Here is a 20,287-nt window from a genome sequence, read left to right as displayed (position 1 = left end):
TGGGAAGAGAATCTTTACGATTAATTAATTGTGGCGTTTAATACCACGATTAATTGTGAAAACAAGTAATCGTGACATCCCTAGTCACATGTTTGTCATTTCAAAACACTGCTATTCAAAATGACACTACATGAGCCAGTTGGCCAGTAGTGATATGCCACCTGCCAAACACGTCAATGGTTAATTGTTACAACATCAATCAGGAAGGAAGCGCTGAAAGACTTCAGGGGAGCACCTTTCTTTTTTAATATAACAACAATGGAAGAAGTTGCAGAGAGAAAGAGGAAGAGGGAGGAGGAGAATGAGTGGGGGAGGAAGAGGGAGAGTTTTTCAATTTTTTCTGCACAGTTTCTTTTTCAGTTTACTGTTCTGTGAGCATATTTTTGTTCACTCAAGTGTAAATATAGTATCTGCTGTGCATATGTTGCACTGACTTGTTTAGTGAAAAATAAGTGTTTCTGTGCATGTGAACAATCTGGAGAATTCTCTACATTTTGAACTATTTTAGTTTTATGGCAAAGCTACTGAAGATGAGTTCCTTTTCATTCTGCCCAACACTGTGTAGCTGGTTAGACAAAAATCTGGTAATATGAATGAAGTGTGTGTGGTGTTTGGTGCAAAAGTTTGATTAAGTTTTTACATTTTCCTCAAAAACAGCAGGTGGCAACTCTAATTCTGATAATACAGCGGAGTTGTCCCATGACTTCAGCTTGTGTAAGACAAACACTGTTAGTTAAAACTCTACAAATAAGTTGTAATGACTGTATGTGACGCTGGAGACACAGGACGGTCATTATCTAGAGTCTAATGTAGAGGATATATATGATGTATCAGATATTTTCATTAAATTTCATAAAATCTGGGAACTGGAACTAGTCTGAGCGAGGGGTTGATTTGCTCTTTTGTTTTTTTTTAAGCAAAAACAAACTGTGAGCTGTAACTTCAGTGTGTGTGTGTGTGTTGAAGCAGCTGTTTATTTTCACCTCCAGCAGCTGCAGATACATGATTGATGTTGTAGTTGTAGTTGTGATGTAAAATCTTGGCGTTCCCTCTCCGTCGGCTCGGCGGTCGGTCTCCACCAGCTCCTCCATCAAGATCTCATCAAAGAAAGATTCTCCATTTTTAAATTTGATTGACAGGTGTCTCGGCCAATCACACTGAGCCGCTTTGCTTCACGCGTCCTCACGTCTCCATCGACTCTCTGTCCAGATGAGGTGGATTTTCTGGGGGATGACACACAGACACGACGGACATGTTTTCACACGGTCTGCATCCGATCTGTGGCCAGAAGAGCATAAAATGAGACGCTGATTCAGAGAATGACTCGTGGCGCCTCGGCAGCCAGAGTATTATTTTGTCTTAAGACTTAATCCCTGACTGTGAAGGAGCTCTGCGTGAAGAGTAATTTGATCATAGCCATTGTGTGCACAAGGATTTACCATGTGGAAGCCTTTAGTGTGAAACAGGAAACTGCACTTTATCAGCCACACAGCAGCAGATAAGTCAGCGACAGAGACGACGTCTGTCTGCCGTGAAGATAAGAAGACTTTATCATCTCTCAGCTTATTAACCAACACAGATCCTGCTGTATCCTCCGTATCTGCACAGAGATTTAAGAGAGAGGGAGGAGGGAAAAAAAGCAGATTAAACAATAAACGAGTGACAAATGACAGACGAGTTCAGATAATCACAGATAGTATGTGATGTAGAGTTCATTAAAACGACGATTGACGTTTGGAGTAAAAAAGGAAGACGATAGCATTGGTTGTAAATTTTCTCACGTTTCTGTCTCGTGTTAAACGGTGCAGCACAAACACAGCGTCACCTCACAGTCCAGGATCTTGTAACACACTGACATCATCACCATCACCATCATAATCATCATCATGTTGGAAAAAAAAAGTACATATAAAACAATATTATGCTTCATCGACAAAAAAACTAAGATTTGAGAATATTGATTGGAGAAAAGTATTTTGTCAATGATTCAATTCTGCACCTGTAAACCAGCTAATCTAAAAATTCAGAGATGTGTTATATATTTAGTTTAAATCCTCTTATTTTGTATGGAAAATATTACATTCACTTGTGCAAATGGACGAAAAAGAAATCACAACGTTTTAGAATAAGAATTGGACACAGTTATTATAAAGCTAACAACAACAAAGCTGTAAAAATAACAGGAATTTGTGAAGACTTAAATATTAAACCTTTGTTTTGCTGTTTTTAGTCCAGTTTCCTTCTTTTGAAATACTTTTGTCTTCTGTGCCCTTTTCTTTTTTCTTTTTTTCTTTTTTTTTTAGCTTTTTGTATTTTGCATTTATTTCCTCATATTCATTTGTTTGTATGTGTTGCTCATAGTTTTCTGTGTTTCATTTGAGTTCAGATGAGTTCCATCATCATTTAATTCAACTTTCTATTCAACACTTTAGCGGCTATTCACCTTAATCAGTGTAGCCATCGACTAGTTCAGCACACAGCTACAACATTAGCACTCGCAGCTGCATTAAACTTCCATAAATAGATTCATAGATTCACAGTAAATATGAGTTTTAAGACAGTTAAAATAAAATAAAAATAAGAAATAGATCTAAGTAACAGTGTGGAATAAGGACTCACCTGTGCAGGTACAGAGTGGATCAGCTGATTGCTCACCAGTTCCTGATTGGAGGGATTTGACCCACGTTACAAACATCCACAGTCTCCTCTACAGTATAAACTGTATCTAAGTCTCTAGCCTTTGTTTTGGTGACCTCGATTTCTACTGTGTCTGAAAAAATAAAATAATAAAATAAAGAAAAGAAAAGGAACTGGAGCTTAAAAACAAGAGAGACAACAAGACAAGAGACATTAGTGGACAGAGAGAGACATAAAGAAAGAGGACAGATGGTGGACGTCAGGGCCGAGGATGGAGGGATGAAAACTGACACACAGAGAGAGAGAGAGAGAGAGAGAGAGCCTCAGAGAGAACCAGGAAGTAACAGCAGTGGCTGAACCACTGTGACTCAGAAGCAAAGGATTCTGGGAGCACAGTTATGTGGCGTCACCTGAAGCTGGTTGTTTCTGATGAAAAGAAATCATTAGGCCAGGTTCAATTACAGTTTTTTTGCAAAATATATTTCTGAAATTTGCTTCCATTGATTGTTTTGCAAATGCATCGTATTTATCATGAAGTTTTCAAGACTTTACTTTGAGCATCTTGTGTTTCCAGGGTTTTGAGTCGGTGATCTCGACGGTCGCTTCAGCTGTTTCTGTGATTATTTCTAACAGAAGACGAAGGCAGAGTCTTTATGTGTTGCATACCGCTGCGGCAACTTGCTTGAAATGAAACGGTTCACGTGACCTCCTACATACGTCATGTTTGGTGATGTGTAAATGCAAAAAAAAGTGTTTCCATTACACTTTTGTGATACACTTTTATTTATATTGACATGTCTGTAAAAGCTCCTTGTGAGAGCGTAAAAATGTTTAGCGATATTTGAGAGGTTTTTTTATACTGTTGGTGTTTCCATTACCAGTTTGCCAGTTTTTTTAATCGCAATATTTAGGTTTTGCGTATTTCTGAAGGTAATGGAAATGTGGCTGTTGACTTTATTCATTTCCCACAATTCCTTGTTTCTCTGCTTCTGGTTTGCAACTTTGTTTTTTTTATTAGACATCAATTCAGGAGTGCACTGTTCTTTCAGACTTGTATCAGTTTATTTATACAGCACCTATCATACCAGATAATAGTGAAACAATCAAAACTGTAGAAATAAAACACAGTGTAAAGACAAATCAACAGATTATTCTAGGGATGCACCGGATATTCGGTAACCGAATATATTCGGCCAAATATTGCAAAAAAAGCAACATTCGGCCTTCGGTGGAATGAGCGCAAAGCAAGGCCGAATATTAAAAAAATACGCGATTGCGCGACGATGGAATCAGTAGCTTAAACCCCAGCTTTATTAGTAAGTGACTCCTACTGCTGGAAAAACAACAGCAACAAGAGCAGTGGGGGGGGGGGGCTGCACAGCGACCGCGCACCGTTGCACGTCGCTCCAAGAGCGCGGTGCGTCCTGTCAGCGGAGACACGGCCACTGAGAGGGCTGAGTGAGGGGACCGTTCCTTTAGCAACGCGCCTTTTAATGAATCATTTAAAAACCAAACACCCTGAACAGCATGCTGAGTACGAGAGGGAGAGACGGCTGCAGCAGTTAAAACGAAAGCTCCTCGTCCCAGCATGTCGCCCACTCCGTCCGTGGCCGACGTCTTTTAAAACAGTGTTTCCCAACCTTGGGGTCGGGACCCCACGTGGGGTCGCCTGAAATTCAAATGAGGTCGCCTGAAATGCCTAGTAGCCTAATTGATGAATTAAAAAAAAATCTGACCAAGAAAGGTTAGGAACCACTGTTTTAAAAGACACTTGGTTTATTTGGCAATGTACTTGCATAGATCTTTCAGCACTCACAATGGGCCGATATAGGCCTAAATGAAAAACTTTATATAACTTGTTGTACTTTTCTGATGAGCAACGGCAACTGGAATATTCAAAAACTGTCAGAATAGTCAATAAACATTTACTTTCTTTGAAAATTAAGTTTAAAAAAATATTTTATTTAAAAACTTTATAACCACTTTCGGTATTCGGTATTATTCGGTTATTCGGCCAAGCGTTTTGATTTTATTCGGTATTCGGCTTTGGCCAAAAAATGCCATTCGGTGCACCCCTAGATTATTCTAAAGCTTGTGTTTTTAGAATTGATTTAAAAGAGTTTTCTCAAGTCCCTAAAAGACTGTTCAACAGGAAAAATACATACATACTATATAGAAAAAAGAAAAGTATAGTTCAGTACAGTTAGAAGAGAGGAGTGATGATGTCAGATTGATCAAATAAAACTGGTGTAGAATCCAGGAAAAGTGTTGTGTGGTGGGTCCAGGTGGGCGGGGCTTAGTGGCTGCTTTGTTGTGACATCACAAAGTGACAGGAAGTCCTGACAGCTGGTTTAAGGCTCAGTCACTGAAAACAGGCTGTGTGCATTTCTCTACCTTCTGACTGTGTGGAGCTTCAGAGTCGTCGCGGCTGCTTTCAGTCCAGTGCTGTTCCTGCTACTGTTTGTCTGTATTTGGATTATATCGAGTTATATTTAGATTTTTTTTATTTTTATTCTATTGTTGAATACAGATTCAGCTGGGAACAATATTAACATGTAGAGATGCTCCATGACGAGCTGTGGGTTGTAATACCATCCCAGAATGTCACCAGGATGTACACAACATGGAGGAATGAATGGAAAAGGGATATGAGCAAAGGAAACAGCTGTTAGTTGTCCTAAATCAGACACATTTGGACTCTTCTGTTAATAATATCAACATATTGTATGTTTTTAGTCTACATTTAAAGGGACAACGAGGAGTTTTGGAAAAGCAAAGTGTTTTCACACTACATTTATGTGCCTCCGCGCACCGTGAAATTCTTTGACCGGCGCAAGACAGACTCATGTTTTCATTCATCAAGAATTAAAGTCAGAGGTTGGAAGACGATCACATACCGTCGTAGTTCCCACCATAAACAGCGATTCGGCGGCGTTATTCTCATGACTCGCCACGAAACAGAAAGTAAAGAAACGCTGGTCGGCTCGCCCAGCATTTCCACCACCACTAATAATAACAAAATAACCATAGAGACAAAACCATAGATTTATCTAAAACGGACCATTAACAAGTGGTGACGTAGATTCATCCACATTAATATGAGACTTTTTTATTGTTGCGGAATTTTTCGTTCTGCCGACGGAGAAACTCCTCGTTGTCCCTTAATAATATCAACATATTGTATGTTTTTAATCTACATTTAAAGGAAGATATTGTTGGAGACGAGGTACATGACTTTATCATTTAAGAATATTTTCCTTTTAAAAGCAGCTTTCAGCACCCCAATAATCTCTCCAAGAATATGAACTCTGTGTTAATGCTGCTCTCTCTCTCTCTCTCTCCATCTCCAGTCTGCTCCCAGTTCTCGAAGGGCGTCTACGCCATCATGGGCCTGTACGACCGGCGGACGGTCAACATGCTGATGTCGTTCTGCGGCTCCCTGCACGTCTGCTTCGTCACGCCGTCCTTCCCCGTCCAGACCAACAACCAGTTCGTGCTGCAGCTGCGTCCACAGCTGCAGGAGCCGCTCATGGCGCTGCTGGAGCACTTCTACTGGACCAGGTTCGTCTACATGTACAGCTCCGACTCAGGTGAGGACGCAGCATGTTTACATCCACACCTTTTTATTCACATTAAAGGGATAGGTCAACATTTTTGGCAAATTGGCCCATTGCCATAATCCCTATAGTCATAGCAGTAGGTTCGTTACCTTTAATTGTCGGTGCAAGCTATTTTTAGAACGGCGGAGCAGAGCCGTGGGCTGCTCAGAGCTACGCTACGGAGGCTCATTATGGGATTTGCCACACAGAGTTGTTTTAGAGGGAAATTCAGAGACTGATTGATGAAAAACTGTCCCTGAAGGCAACGTGCATCAGTGGTTTTGCATGAATTTCCCTCTAAAACAACTCTGTCTGGTAACGTTGTGTTATTATCTCATAGCGTGGTGAATGTGCAGGTCACAACTTGTCCACCAGAGCGTTGTGGAGTTGTTGGATTGTGTATTTGATGAGTTTGATGAGGGAAACCAAGAAATCCCATAATGAGCCTCCGTAGCGTAGCTCTGAGCAGCTCACGGCTCTGCTCCGCCGTTCTAAAAATAGCTTGCACCGACAATTAAAGGTAATGAACCTACTGCTATGACTATAGGGATTATGGCAATGGGCCAATTTGCCAAAATGTTGAACTATCCCTTTAAGGGATATTGAATAAAAAATGTCTTAAGGAAACAGTAAAATTCGATTAAAGGTCCAGTGTGTATAAAAATGGGTGTAAAACTGTGACATCCAGCGTACAGATTCTAGTTTACAGCGCTCACTCCTCCCATCGGCAAAGTGACGGTGGCCTCCGAGGACAAAACAACTAATTTACCAGGACTGTGACGACTGGGAGTATTACAGGAGCGATGAGGTGAAGATCTAAACCATTTCACCAGATGTCTGCTGTTTCCTCCTCCTTGAAACTCTTGAAACGTGCTCTCTGGTTGGCTGGATTTTCCCTTCAGGCTGCCGTACAAACATGGCGGCGCAAGAAGATGGCGACACAGAAGAAATAAAAGAAGAATTATAAGGCTACGATAACCAAACAGATTTTATTTTATAGTGATTATTCACTTATACAAATATATTCATGGGGGGTAGATTCAGATTTTAACAATAAACCTTGTTAATTATTACACACTGGACCTTTAAATGTCACGAATATCAATATAACAGTTAATATGGTAAGTTTATGCGACTAAATGCTGATGGAAACAGTTCTTTGCCAGATAAATGTGAGTTACGATCATGTTTTATGTTGATTCCCCTACGTATCCCAGCTGCTCAAAGACACGGTTACAGACGCTTCTCGCTCCTCTAATCCTCTTCATCCTGTCAGTCTCTGTCCAGATTATCTCTCAGAAACAAACTTTGAGTCGTGTGCTGAGAACTTCCTCTGTGTCGAGTCACACAAACAGACAAACAAAGAGAGAGAATTAACAAAAAGGCAGTTAGCTCTGTCATCTGGGGCCTAGTGTCTCCCGGCGGCCTGCGATCTGACGTTCTAGTCCATTTGACAGTCGGTGGCAGACTCTGTCTAATCTTATTGCCTCTCCGATCTGCCCAGGAACCATCGGTGGAAGTCTGTGGTGTGTGTAATAGTGTGTAACCGTCTGCCTCGGCGTGGCAGTCGACTGTCTAATGTTATTGCTCCTCAACATCTGCCGAGGAGACGCTCGCTGTTTGCCTGTCTGTTTTCCTCTAGGCCTCAGAGCCTCGAACGCAGCTTTGGTTTATGTCCATTATCAGCGTCTGGTGGTGGTGGGAGGGAAGATTAACCAACACAACACAACACAACACAACATAACACACTCTGAAACACAAGACCAGCGACGATGATGCTGCTGTTGGTGTTTCAATGTTCGAGTCAAGTCAGACATGTTGGACTTTTCAACGGAGAGGAGATGCATTGTAATGAATGTAATGAAACAATAGCAACACGCTGGAATTGCACAACTCTTAGTTAGCTTTTCATTTAATCAAAAAAAACAAAAAAGCATCTGTTATAAGTCCTTTTGATTATAATAAAAATTAAATAATGGAATAATAATAAGCTGGGAGGCACTGCTGCTGTATTGAATATGATGTCATATTCAATATTTTCCTGAGTATTGGCATTGAGTTTGAAATTTTAGTATTGTGACAATCCTACAACTCTGTGAAGACACATTTGACCACAACAAACACCACAACAGCCAGAAACAACTAAAATGCAGGAGAATAGTGTAAAATGTCTTTGTACAAATTGAAGAGAGAAATTGAAATGATTTTCGTTTCTTAATCAGTTGTGTTACGTTATGACCACTTTTGGAGAATCATCAACACGTATGAGGGAGGGGGTACTTGTGGTATGGCAAAACGGCTCAGGGGGTACGCAAGACAAAAAAGTTTGGGAACCACTGTCTTAGATTTGTCCCCAGGATTCAAAATGAGTTCCCAGTGGCGACTAATTTAGTCTCTTTGGCTGGTAAATGAAGACGACTAACCAGCAAAATTCAGGGTGTTTTCACACATACTCATCAAATGCGTAATTGTTTCATTTTTTTAAGCTTGTACGGTTCAAGTTCGCATACATTTGTTTTCACTCTGGTCCAAAAAGACCGCAACATGATCAGAGCGTTGTGTTTCTATGATGACGGAAAAAGAGCGTGATACATCATGTTTACGTGACCAGGGCTTGACGCTTGACGCTGTTTTTAGCTATTTTTTAGAGCTGCTCAGAGCTACGCTACGGAGGCTCATTATGGGATTTCTTGGTTTCCCTCATCAACGCAAGCAATCATCAAGCATTTTCCCAGGTAGCACGTGTGCTACTAAGTTGAAAAATCTAGTAGCACACAAATAATTTTAGTAGCACACAAATAATTTTAAATAATAACGTGATATGAGGTCAATGAGGAGGCATTTATAAGCAAAACAGTTCAATTCATAGCTTTTTAACAGGGATGCCAACGGGTCAGGACCAAAAAAGATCTTAGAGCGGTGACACTCACCATTAACATAATACGCATTTAAATACATTATAATATCATGGAAAAGTCCATTTCCAGTAGTTCAAATCAAACAGCCCCAACCAAGTATTGATTGCATATAGATGGACAACACTTCTATATTAAAAATGCTTTAAAGAAAAGAGAAAAAAAAAGGTCCTTTGTAGTATTTACATTTTTGGGAATACTGAATTTCAGGTCTTCAGTATACAGTAGGCCTAATGTGTTGAATTGAATTGAATTAGTGACATAGGCCTTAATAAACTCTTCCATGATATTCTAATACACCTGTACATTGGAAATGAGTGATAGCCTACAGTATACTGCATACATCTTGACAGCTCTACCTTACTTTACTTTTTTGTATAATCCCAACAGACATGTCCAGTGATGTTCAGCCTTGTGTGTTTACATTTGTCTGACCCGATTATTCAAGTCAGTGGTCCTGAAATGTGTGTTTCTCTTCTACACATTCTACATCGCGGACGCGACGTCTTTTCACCTACAGTACGGGCTTCCTTTCAAACGGGGCCGAGCTCCGTGGGTAAACAGCTGCCTGGCACAGCAATGTAGAGAACCGCGGCGCACAGCTCCACGGACATGCACGGAATAAAACAACAACAACATCACCGTCACACCGAGTGCTCGCGGCTACGACGTTACTTTGGGTTGTGAGCATATGAACGAGTTCGCTCTACGTGTACGGACGTACGGAAGCGGAGCGCGGCCTTCGCGGGCGTTTGGCTGGTCACACAGGGAGCGGACAGCGCCAGATGTGACCAGGCAGACCGGTTGACATGTGCGCCGATCTGAAACTGCCTCCGCTCAGGGCGCTGCGCTTCGGTTTGGTTCCGCGTGCAGTCTCTTTTTTTCAGCTGATGCTGCATTCAAGTGCACAACCGGCCGCAACCTCCAAACGTTCGCAACACATCATAAAACATTTATTGAACGGTAAAATTCGGCAGTCGCACACGTGCTACTAATTGCATTTCACAATTCGCACTGATCTGTTTTTTACTCGCATTTGCGACGAGGGGCTCGTAGTGTCGAGCCCTGTACGTGACATTAAACTACAGTAGTGTTGTCACAATACCAACATTTTGTACCAACATGTATTTCGATACTTTTCCAAATAAAAAGAGCACAAAAATGTCATTATTGACTTTATTTTAAAAGAAAATCTTAGAACTATAAAATATACATCAGTAAATCAGTAAACAATCGCTGCTGCAGGTTTAATATTGAACTTTCCATCGATATTAATTTCTGAACTCCTCCTAAGTTAAAACATTAGTATTTGCTGCTCCACTCTTCTCGCGCCACTCGCTCGCCTGCTTGCTCCGGCTTGCTCGCCTCGACGCAAATTACCAAGTACCAGTTTAGTACCAGTTTAGTACCAGTATACCGAACAAGCCTACAATAAAGGACAGAGCACAAAAATATATAAATACGCTTTAATAGTAGCTTCTTGTCATGTTTTAATCATGAACACATGTGAGGCCATGATCAGTTACCACAACCACCTCATTTTAGACCAAGAAAAACCCTGTTGTTCTCCTGTTCCATGGACTTTTCTGAGTTTTCAAAGATCAAATTTGAGTCGTTGCACACAACATTATGCCAATATTGCTATGATGTTGGTTGAAACTCCGCCCCCTCACTCCCAGCTAATCCATATATAGTCAAAGAGGCCACGCCCCCTTCAGGCCTCCATACCTTAGTGGTTAATGAATGGTCAACAGGTGAGTTCTGTGACTGGTATGAGGCTGCTGAGGCACTCTAGTGGTCAGGAGAGGAACTGCAGCTTCCTGCCCGGTTACCTCTGGTACAGTAAGGTTTGTATCCATGACAACAACCGTAAACTAGTTGATTGTGATGGATAAAAGAAAAGAATGTGTGATGACCTGAACTCCTCTTTCTTCTTATGGCGAACTGTAGCTCCTCTCCTCTTCTTCTTTATCCCCTCTTTCCTTTCCTACATTCCTCTCTGTATCTTCCTCTCCTCTCCTCTCCTTTCCTCCTCCTCTCCTCTCCTCTTCTATCCTCTCCTCTCTTCCTTTCCTCCTCCTCCTCTCCTCCTCTCCTCTCCTCCTCTCCTCTCAGTAAACCGTGTGTGTGTGTTTACAGTCCAAACTGATGTGTACAACAATTTAAAACCATTTATTACATAAGGAAATAATGAATTTATTTGTGTTGCCTTTTTATTCAACACACACACATTAACACACCCGCTCCCTCACACACACATATAGACACACAGATAAAGAAGTTATTGACCCTGACTCATCCCATAATTATTGCTCTGTCTCGTTGCCATAGATACAGCCTTGCAGTAAAGACTGTCCTCTGTACACTGACTGACTCCTGTAGAAATACAGTAGCTACAGTGAAACACCTCCCTCTCTTCCTCCCTCTCTCCCTTCTTCCTTTTCCTCCTTCTCTTCTTCCTCCTCTAACTTTTTCTCCTCTTCTTCCTCCTCCTCTATCTTCCCTTCATCCCCCTCCTTCTTCCTCCTCTTCCTTCCTTTCTGTTTTTGTTACCGTTGCACCGATGTGTGTGTACGTTTGGATCTGACATCATTTATTCATCCGCTGCAGTTTCACATGTAATCCTCCAGGTTTCATGTTACTGTAAATCCTAAATGTTTCACATGTACGTGTTCACATCATGTTACTGAGCTTCACATGTTTCACCAAAACCACATTTCCCATTTTCCTGTAAATATGTTCCACATATTTTAGTGACTTCTTGCAGCCCCTCGGGTTTTAAAATCTAAATCCACAACATGGCATCAGTGCAGAAGAAGGAGCTCCTTCAACATCACTTACTCACAGCACTTTACACTCACCACACACACACACACACACACACACACACACACTGCTTCTGTGTGTGTCATTGAGCAGGATCCACATTAAAACCGCTGTACATACAGGATCACGCAGCAGCTTTGCCCTGAGCTGTGCCTCTTAATTTAATTTGAGGGGCTGAGTTTAATAAATGATGAACTATTCTCCTGCATCTTGTGCAGCAGTTTCTTCTTTAATTTAGTTCTCAAACCACTGCACCAACAGAACAGACACAACCACCGTGTCGCTCTAAGTGGTGACATGAGAAGTTTCTCTGCAGGAAGTGTTTGTTCTCTTGAATACAACGAGAGGCCTTAATCTCACAGCAGCTTGTATGTATAATTCACATATATGAAATAAAAGAGGTCCTAAAATAGAGCCCTGTGGCACCTCATGCTTTTACAGCCCCCTCCCCCTTAAACATTGCAGACCGGAGTTCTTCTGAGGTAAGTAGGAAGTTAGTGATTCACTTTATACAAGTTTGTTCCACGACTTCAGTCAAACCTTAAAGGGATAGTTCAACATTTAGTCAGATCCTCCTCTCACCATAATCCCTATAGTCATAGCAGCAGGTTCATCTGCTTTAATTATCGATGCATGTTGTTTTGAGATCGGCGGGGCAGAGACGTGAGCTGCTCAGTGAACACAATGGAGGTGAACGGTACAGGTCCCCTGTCCCTCATCAAACTCATCAAATACACAATCCAACAACTCCACAACGCTCTGGTGGACATGTTGTGACCTGCACATTCACCACGCTATGAGATAACACAACGTTACCAGACAGAGTTGTTGTAGAGGGAAATGCAGCCGGAACTTCATTCCAGACACGGCTGCTGGGCGGAGGGATTTCGAAAGCGCAATTAGTTGCGAGTATTTGGTTTGTGTGTAGTAATGTTACATAATTATGTTATTATTTCATAGCATGGTGAATTAATAATATTATGGTGATAGGAGAATTTGCCAAAATGTTGAACGATCCCTTTAACATGACTTTGACACACGAACAATCACGGCCGCTTTCACACAACATCTTCGGGCTGAAAGGAGCTCCTCACTACTCATGTAGAAAAAACTGTAAAAGTTAAAACTGCTTCACAGCAGTGGTCGGGGCCAAGCAATTTTTTTATTTTTGTAAGTGATATTTTATACAGAATGAGACGTTTGCTGTTCATTTGATGAATGTTAGATGATTTATTTATTTGTATAATGTTGTACAATAAGTTTTCACACCTTGGTCCCTAAAGTTGTGACTAAGTAACAACACTTCAGTACACACTTATGAGAAGAGAGTTAATATTAAATCATCCAGGTCATATTACAGTAATAATGACACAAACATCTGGCAGAGGATTAATATGATCAATAATCTTTGATAGACACTTTGCACATGCTGATATTTTCCACATCCATAATATAATCCACATGAAACTGTTAAATGATTTATTTATTTCTATAATGTTGTACAATAAGTTTACACATCTGTTTACTAAAACTGTGACCAATCTTCTATTTCATATTTTTTCCATCGAATCTTAACATTTTTATTTTAAGGTAAAGTGATTGTGATAACATGACTACAACAGCAGCAGTCTGTGAAACAACAGAGTAAATATTAAATCATCCAGGTTATATTCATAATGATACAAACATCTGGCAGATGATTAATATGATCAATAATCTTTGATAGACATTTTACACATGCTGATATTTTCCACATCCATAATATAATCCACATGTTAACTGCAAGTAACGATAAAGTTTCATCAAACAAAATAATCTAATCCAGAAGTAGAAAATTAAAACATTAGTATTGTGTTGTTGAAACAAACAAAACAAGAGAAAACCCAAGAAAAACCATCAGTGTCTGTATCAGTGCAGACAAACCTACACATACAGTCGACTGCAGCATCATGGATGAATCACACTAAACACTCCTGTTTACTTGAGCTCACACAACTCAGCTGTGTCTCCAGCATTAACCCACAAACAGAATCCAGGATGTAGAGGCTGAGTGAAGGTGGTCTGGACTCTGTGGAGGAGAGTCATGGTTTCAGTGACGCTGTAGAAAGACAGAGTACCTGCCCTGTGATCCAGGTACACTCCTATTCTGGAGGACTGAGGGTCTGAGTAGAAGGTAACTTTACCGTTATGTCTGAATATATAACCACCACTGTAGCAGCGTAATGACCAGGATTTGTCATTGTCTCCAAATGCACATTGATCCACTGTCCCTGTTTTCTTGTAGGAAACTGCTATAAAAACGTAACCACTCCACTTCACCTCCCAGTAACAACGTCCTGTCAGACCCTCTGTACTCAGGACCTGCTCATATCCAGTGAATCTGTCTGGATGACTTGGATATGACTGGTCCACACTCATGAAAGTTACTTTTCTGTTCCTGTCACTCAATGACAACCATGGGTGTGCTGTGTTTGAATCCAAAATGATTTGTTTTGAAAATCTCAAGAACCCAGCTCTGGTCTGAGGTTCTCTCTGCAGCGGTAAAACTTCCAATATGAAAACACACTCCTCATTGAGAACAGCCTGCAGTTTATCTCTGGCCTCTGACACTGCTGCCGTCACTTCCTCAAAATGTGGTCGCTTGATGGTGGGTAACTTCGTTTCTTCACCCAGATGTGACAGAGAGGGGTAGTTGTTTAGGAAATGGAGTTGGTCCTCTGTGATTGACAGCTGCTCCAGACCAGAGTCTTTCCTCCTCAGCTCAGTGATCTCCTGCTGCAGCTTCTCCTCCAGCTCTTTGACTCGACTCACTTCAGTTTCCTGTTGAGATCTGATCTGCTGCTTCACCTCAGACCTTCTCTTCTCGATGAGTTGGATCAAGTGGGTGAAGGTCTTCTCACTGTTACTAACAGCTTCATCAGCAGAGAGGTTGATGGCCTCCGCCTCCTGTTGAAGCACCTTCACATCTTTCTCTCTGTCCTGGATTCTCTGTTGGATCTTTTGACGACTCAGCCCGAGCTCCTTCTGTTTCTCAGCCCTTTCTGCTACAGCTGAGACTGTGTCGTGGCCTTTGTGTTCATCCATGGAGCAGAGATAACAGATACACTGCTGATCAGTGCGACAGAAAATCTTGATTACCTCATTATGGCGAGGGCAGATGTTCTCCAGAAGTTTAGAAGAGGCTTGGACCAGCGTGTGTTTCTTCAGTGGAGCTACGTCGTAGTGAGGCTGAAGGTGCTGCTCACAGTAAGAGGCCGTACACACCAGACAGGACTTGACGGCTTTTAGCTTCCTCCCAGTGCAGTAGTCACAGGCCACGTCTTCAGGTCCAGCGTAGGAGTGATCAGGTGAAGCAGCTTTCAGTCCTACCTTCTTCAGTTCCTCCACTAACTCTGCTACCAGGGTGTTTTTCACCAGGGCTGGCCTCGGTGTGAAGCTCTGTCTGCACTGAGGGCAGCTGCATGTGTTCTTCTGATCATCTTCACCCCAGTAGTTTTTAATACAGCTCATACAGTAGCTGTGTCCACAGGGAATAGTCACCGGCTCCTTTAGAAGATCCAGACAGATAGAACAGTTCCATTTTTCTTGATTCAGCTGATTCACTTGCTGCGCCATTTCTCTCCCAGGACTGAATGTCGGTAAGTTTCACTTTCTGTTTCCAGGAATAGAGCTGTTCTCTGAGCCACACCAGCTCTGACACGTCACTTGTTTCCACCCCTGTGTAAAGAGGAGGGTGTGTGAGAGGGGAGGGAACAGAGAACAGGCTGAACTCTGATAGCAGGAGGAGGAGGGAGAGGTCGTCAGGCTGGTTTGTGTCAGGAGGAGGAGCAGTGAGTCAGAATATCGTCTCTACACATGGAGCCTGTGTAACTGTCATAAAGCAGCTGCTGATTGGCTCAAACTCAGGGATCAGACAGGAAACCAAGTCAAAGTTCAACATCAAAGTCTTTAATGAAGCCTGAGCTCAGTCATGTGACGTCAGTAAATAGAAGTCAATAAAACAGGTGAGGAGCAGCAAACAGGAAACAGATCAAATCATCAAATTAAAGCTGTGTAGCAGCAGTGGTCGGGGCCATTTTGGACAAATTTAGACAATTCTGAGCAACAAGAGACAAAATAGGAAGACAACAAGAACATCAGCTTCACAACATCCATTCAGCTTTCAGTTCCTGATCTGAAACATTGTGTTCAGTATGTGGCTACAAACAGAAAACATGAGGCATTAAAGGAGGTTTATAGAAGGTGGATTTCCTAAAGTCGTCATAAAGTGGTTATGTTTTTGACATTTCTGTCATTTGTAGCTGAAATATTTCAAGTTTTTACATGAGACACAGATATTAATGTTTTTTTCTCTCTGTCACCATCTTCAGCATTAAATCAACATATAAATCTGAAAGTAAAAACAGACTGTTGAAAACTTTTCTTCAACTGTTCTCATCAGTTATTCTGTCAATATTTAGTTAAAAAAATAAGTCGTCACTTCCTCCAAAGTTTCTTTAATTCCCATCATCAGTCTCCTCATGAGCTCATCTTGGACCCAAACATCTTCAAAAGTGACTGATGGAAAAGAAACGTATTAAAGCAAATTATTTATTATAAAGAATGAGACGTTTGCTGTTCAAATGGTGACTGTGAGATGATTTATTTATTTGTATAATGTTGTACAATAAGTTTTCACACCTTGGTCCCTAAAACTGTGACCAAGTAACAACACTTCAATACACACTTTAAAATTTGAAAATCTTACATTTCATATTTTTTCATTGACAACTTGGATAATCATTATATTATTATGTTGTTGTTTTTTTTCTCCATGAATAAAAGTAAAGTGATTGTGATAACATGATTACAACAGCAGCACAGTCTGTGAAACAACAGAGTAAATATTAAATTATCCATATTCATAATGACACAAACATCTGGCAGATAATTAATATGATCAATAATATTTGATAGACATTTTACACATGCTGATATTTTCCACATCCTTGATATAATCCACTTGTTAAGTGCAAGTTATGATGAAGTTTAATTAAACTAAATAATCAAATCCAAAAGTAGAAAATGAAAACATTAGTATTGTGTTGTTGAAACACAAAAAACAAGAGAAAACAAAAGAAAAACCATCAGTGTCTGTATCAGTGCAGACAAACCTACACATACAGTCGACTGCAGCATCATGGATGAATCACACTAAACACTCCTGTTTACTTGAGCTCACACAACTCAGCTGAACCTGACAAAACCCAGAATCCAGGATGTAGAGGCTGAGTGAAGGTGGTCTGGACTCTGTGGAGGAGAGTCATGGTTTCAGTGACGCTGTAGAAAGACAGAGTACCTGCCCTGTGATCCAGGTACACTCCTATTCTGGAGGACGGAGGGTCTGAGTAGGAGGGACCATCACTTTTATGTTTGAAATTATAACGACCACTGTAGCAGTATAATGCCCAGGATTTGTCGTTGTATCCAAATCTACTTTGATCCACTGTCCCTGTTTTCTTGTAGGAAACTGCTATAGAAACTCCATCACTCCACTTCACCTCCCAGTAACAACGTCCTGTCAGACCCTCTGTACTCAGGACCTGCTGCCATCCAGTGAATCTGTCTGGATGACTTGGATATGACTGGCCCACACTCATCAAAGTTACTTTTCTGTTCCTGTCACTCAATGACAAACGTGTGTGTGCTGTGTTTGAATCCAAAATGATTTGTTTTGAAAATCTCAAGAACTCAGCTCTGGTCTGAGGTTCTCTCTGCAGCAGTAAAACGTCCACTATAAAACAACACTCCTCATTGAGAACAGTCTGCAGTTTATCTCTGGTCTTTGACACTGCTGCCATCACTTCCTCAAAATCTGGTTGCTTAACGGTGGGTAACTTTGTTGCTTCACCCAGATGTGGCAGAGAGGGGTAGTTGTTTAGGAAATGGAGGTGGTCCTCTGTGATTGACAGCTGCTCCAGACCAGAGTCTTTCCTCCTCAGCTCAGTGATCTCCTGCTGCAGCTTCTCCTCCAGCTCTTTGACTCGACTCACTTCAGTTTCCTGTTGAGATCTGATCTGCTGCTTCACCTCAGACCTTCTCTTCTCCATGAGTTGGATCAAGTGGGTGAAGGTCTTCTCACTGTTACTAACAGCTTCATCAGCAGAGAGGTTGATGGCCTCCGCCTCCTGTTGAAGCACCTTCACATCTTTCTCTCTGTCCTGGATTCTCTGTTGGATCTTTTGACGACTCAGCCCGAGCTCCTTCTGTTTCTCAGCCCTTTCTGCTACAGCTGAGACTGTGTCGTGGCCTTTGTGTTCATCCATGGAGCAGAGAATACAGATACACTGCTGATCAGTGCGGCAGAAAATCTTGATTACCTCATTATGGCGAGGGCAGATGTTTTCCAGAAGTGTTGAAGAGGCTTGGACCAGCGTGTGTTTCTTCAGTGGAGCTACGTCGTAGTGAGGCTGAAGGTGCTGCTCACAGTAAGAGGCCGTACACACCAGACAGGACTTGACGGCTTTCAGCTTCCTCCCAGTGCAGTAGTCACAGGCCACGTCTCCAGGTCCAGCGTGATCCAGCTGAATTTTTCGCTGCGCCATTTCTCCTCTACAACCGTCGTCAAAGTCAAGACGTTTCACGCTGGATTACCAAGTTGTTCTCTGAGCCACACCAGCTCTGACACGTCACCTGTTTCCAGGTACAAGGTTCAAGGTTCATTTATTGACATTACTCAGGTCAAAGTAGCGCAATAAAGTGATAAAGCAGTGAGTTATAATAGAACATATAATAGTGTTTACACATGGAGCCTTCGCAGCAGTGGTCGGGGCCAGGCAATTTAGAATTTATTGAGGCTACATTTTGGTGAAAGTTACATACTAGCATGTACAGTCGCTTTGTCTGAAATTTTCAAATTTTTAAATGCAAATCTGGCATGGAACTGGACTTTTATGCCAAGTTTGGTCATTTTTCATAAATGCGAAGTAAGATTTATCGCTGTATGTCAGGACGAGTGGTAATAAGGGACACTTACAGACACGTAGCTCAAAAAGGGAGGAGCAGTAAAGAAGCAGTAGAAAAGTTCAAAGTTTGTTCAATAATGCTAAATTTCTAAAGGTGTACCTCTCAAATAGTCAACCAAAACGTCATTAGTCAAACAAAATTTCATTGGTCGAAAGAAAAAAACAAAAAACATCTGAATTTCCAGGCAGGGATGAGTAATGTTTTCCTCTACTCTACTCCATCTCGGACCCAACACGGCCGGACTCACGAGCATTAATTCTCAACCCGACCACAGGCAGAAGTCGTTTAGTTGACTAATCACCATACTATTGTTCGACCAAGAAAATCTTTGGTCAGGGGCAGCCCTAGTCTCACTGATGTTGTCCCATAGACTGTGACCTGTCCAGGTGATGGAACAGTGCAGGATGCAGCAGATGTGTTTTCACTGGCACAAAGTCTCTCTCTCTGTCTTTAAACCGATCTCTAAGGTGCTTCACAGCAAGCTGGTTCATGTGAAGTGAGTGAAGTCAGACAGGAGCAGAGTCCCAGTCAGGAAACCTTTAGTCAGATGAGGTGAGATGTAGGCTACTGTTGGGTTTAGTCAACACAGGTCGAGGTCGAGATTTCAGAATAAAAAAACAGTAGCTGTGACAGAAAAGGTAATTTATCTTTCTCCGCTCACTCACTCATCATCATCATCATAGTTTTTTGTTCTTGTCTTCCTCTCTCTGTTGTTTGAATTGTCCAGAGGACTGAAAGAGCTTTTACATGTTCCTCTTTATCCTCAGCTGCTGCAGTTGTTCACTTTCTTCTTTTTCCTCATCTTCCTGCCAGACGAGGTGAACTGGACAAAGCTGCTCAGTCGACCTGTTCATCTGTGAGGATTAAACAACAACAGAGAGACAGACAGAGAGATAGAGAGATGGACAGGGAACAGACAGCGTGACAGAGGACAAAGACAGACAGACAGAGACAGAGGGACGGACAGCAGCTGCTGATAATACAAACTGGGAGCATCAGCTCGCATGAACAGAGACTCTGTAATTGAACATGAGACCGATTCTGTGTGTTGTTGGCATAACCGCTGCCGCATCGCTAGGCTAATGTCTTGCTAACACACCGTTTGACATGCAACATTCACACTTGTACACACACACACACACACACACACACACTGTTAGTCGCACATTCATGCACCAGCACACAGATTACAGGCTCTGTGTTCAGACAGAGAGAGAGACAGTTTTTTTCTTCTTTTATTTCAAGTTGAACAAACAGGAAGAGAATGGACACTGTTTCTCTTTATGATGTTTTTGTGTCTGGTTT

The 20,287-nt window shown here is 41.6% G+C and overlaps 1 protein-coding gene and 1 pseudogene across 3 annotated transcripts in view; one reads left to right on the top strand and one right to left on the bottom strand.

Moving 5' to 3' along the window:
* The window catches only part of LOC146974003 (glutamate receptor 1-like), a 115,371-nt pseudogene that overhangs the window by 44,891 nt on the left and 50,193 nt on the right, over positions 1 to 20,287 (top strand). Inside the window, exon 4 of the transcript XR_015037651.1 lies at positions 5,988 to 6,227. The product of XR_015037651.1 is annotated as a glutamate receptor 1-like (transcript). The remainder of the gene's footprint in view (positions 1 to 5,987; positions 6,228 to 20,287) is intronic.
* Positions 13,366 to 15,624, bottom strand: LOC146974004 (tripartite motif-containing protein 16-like). 2 transcript variants are annotated; one of them, XM_085796987.1, is made up of 2 exons: positions 15,377 to 15,624; positions 13,366 to 15,178 (listed from the first exon to the last, which is right to left on the bottom strand). In XM_085796987.1, the coding sequence occupies exons 1-2, from the start codon at positions 15,590 to 15,592 to the stop codon at positions 13,955 to 13,957; spliced, it is 1,440 nt and encodes a 479-aa protein (XP_085653113.1). In that variant the 5' UTR covers positions 15,593 to 15,624; the 3' UTR covers positions 13,366 to 13,954. The 2 variants fall into 2 exon arrangements, with proteins under 2 accessions (XP_085653113.1, XP_085653112.1); XM_085796986.1 differs by having other exon boundaries at positions 13,366 to 15,624.

This window comes from Trachurus japonicus, chromosome 14, assembly GCF_045865225.1.
Source record: "Trachurus japonicus isolate A0001 chromosome 14, Traja_1.0".
Lineage (NCBI taxonomy): Eukaryota > Metazoa > Chordata > Actinopteri > Carangiformes > Carangidae > Trachurus > Trachurus japonicus.
Note: the sequence above shows the minus strand (reverse complement) of the source record. Positions and strands in the feature narration are given on the sequence as shown.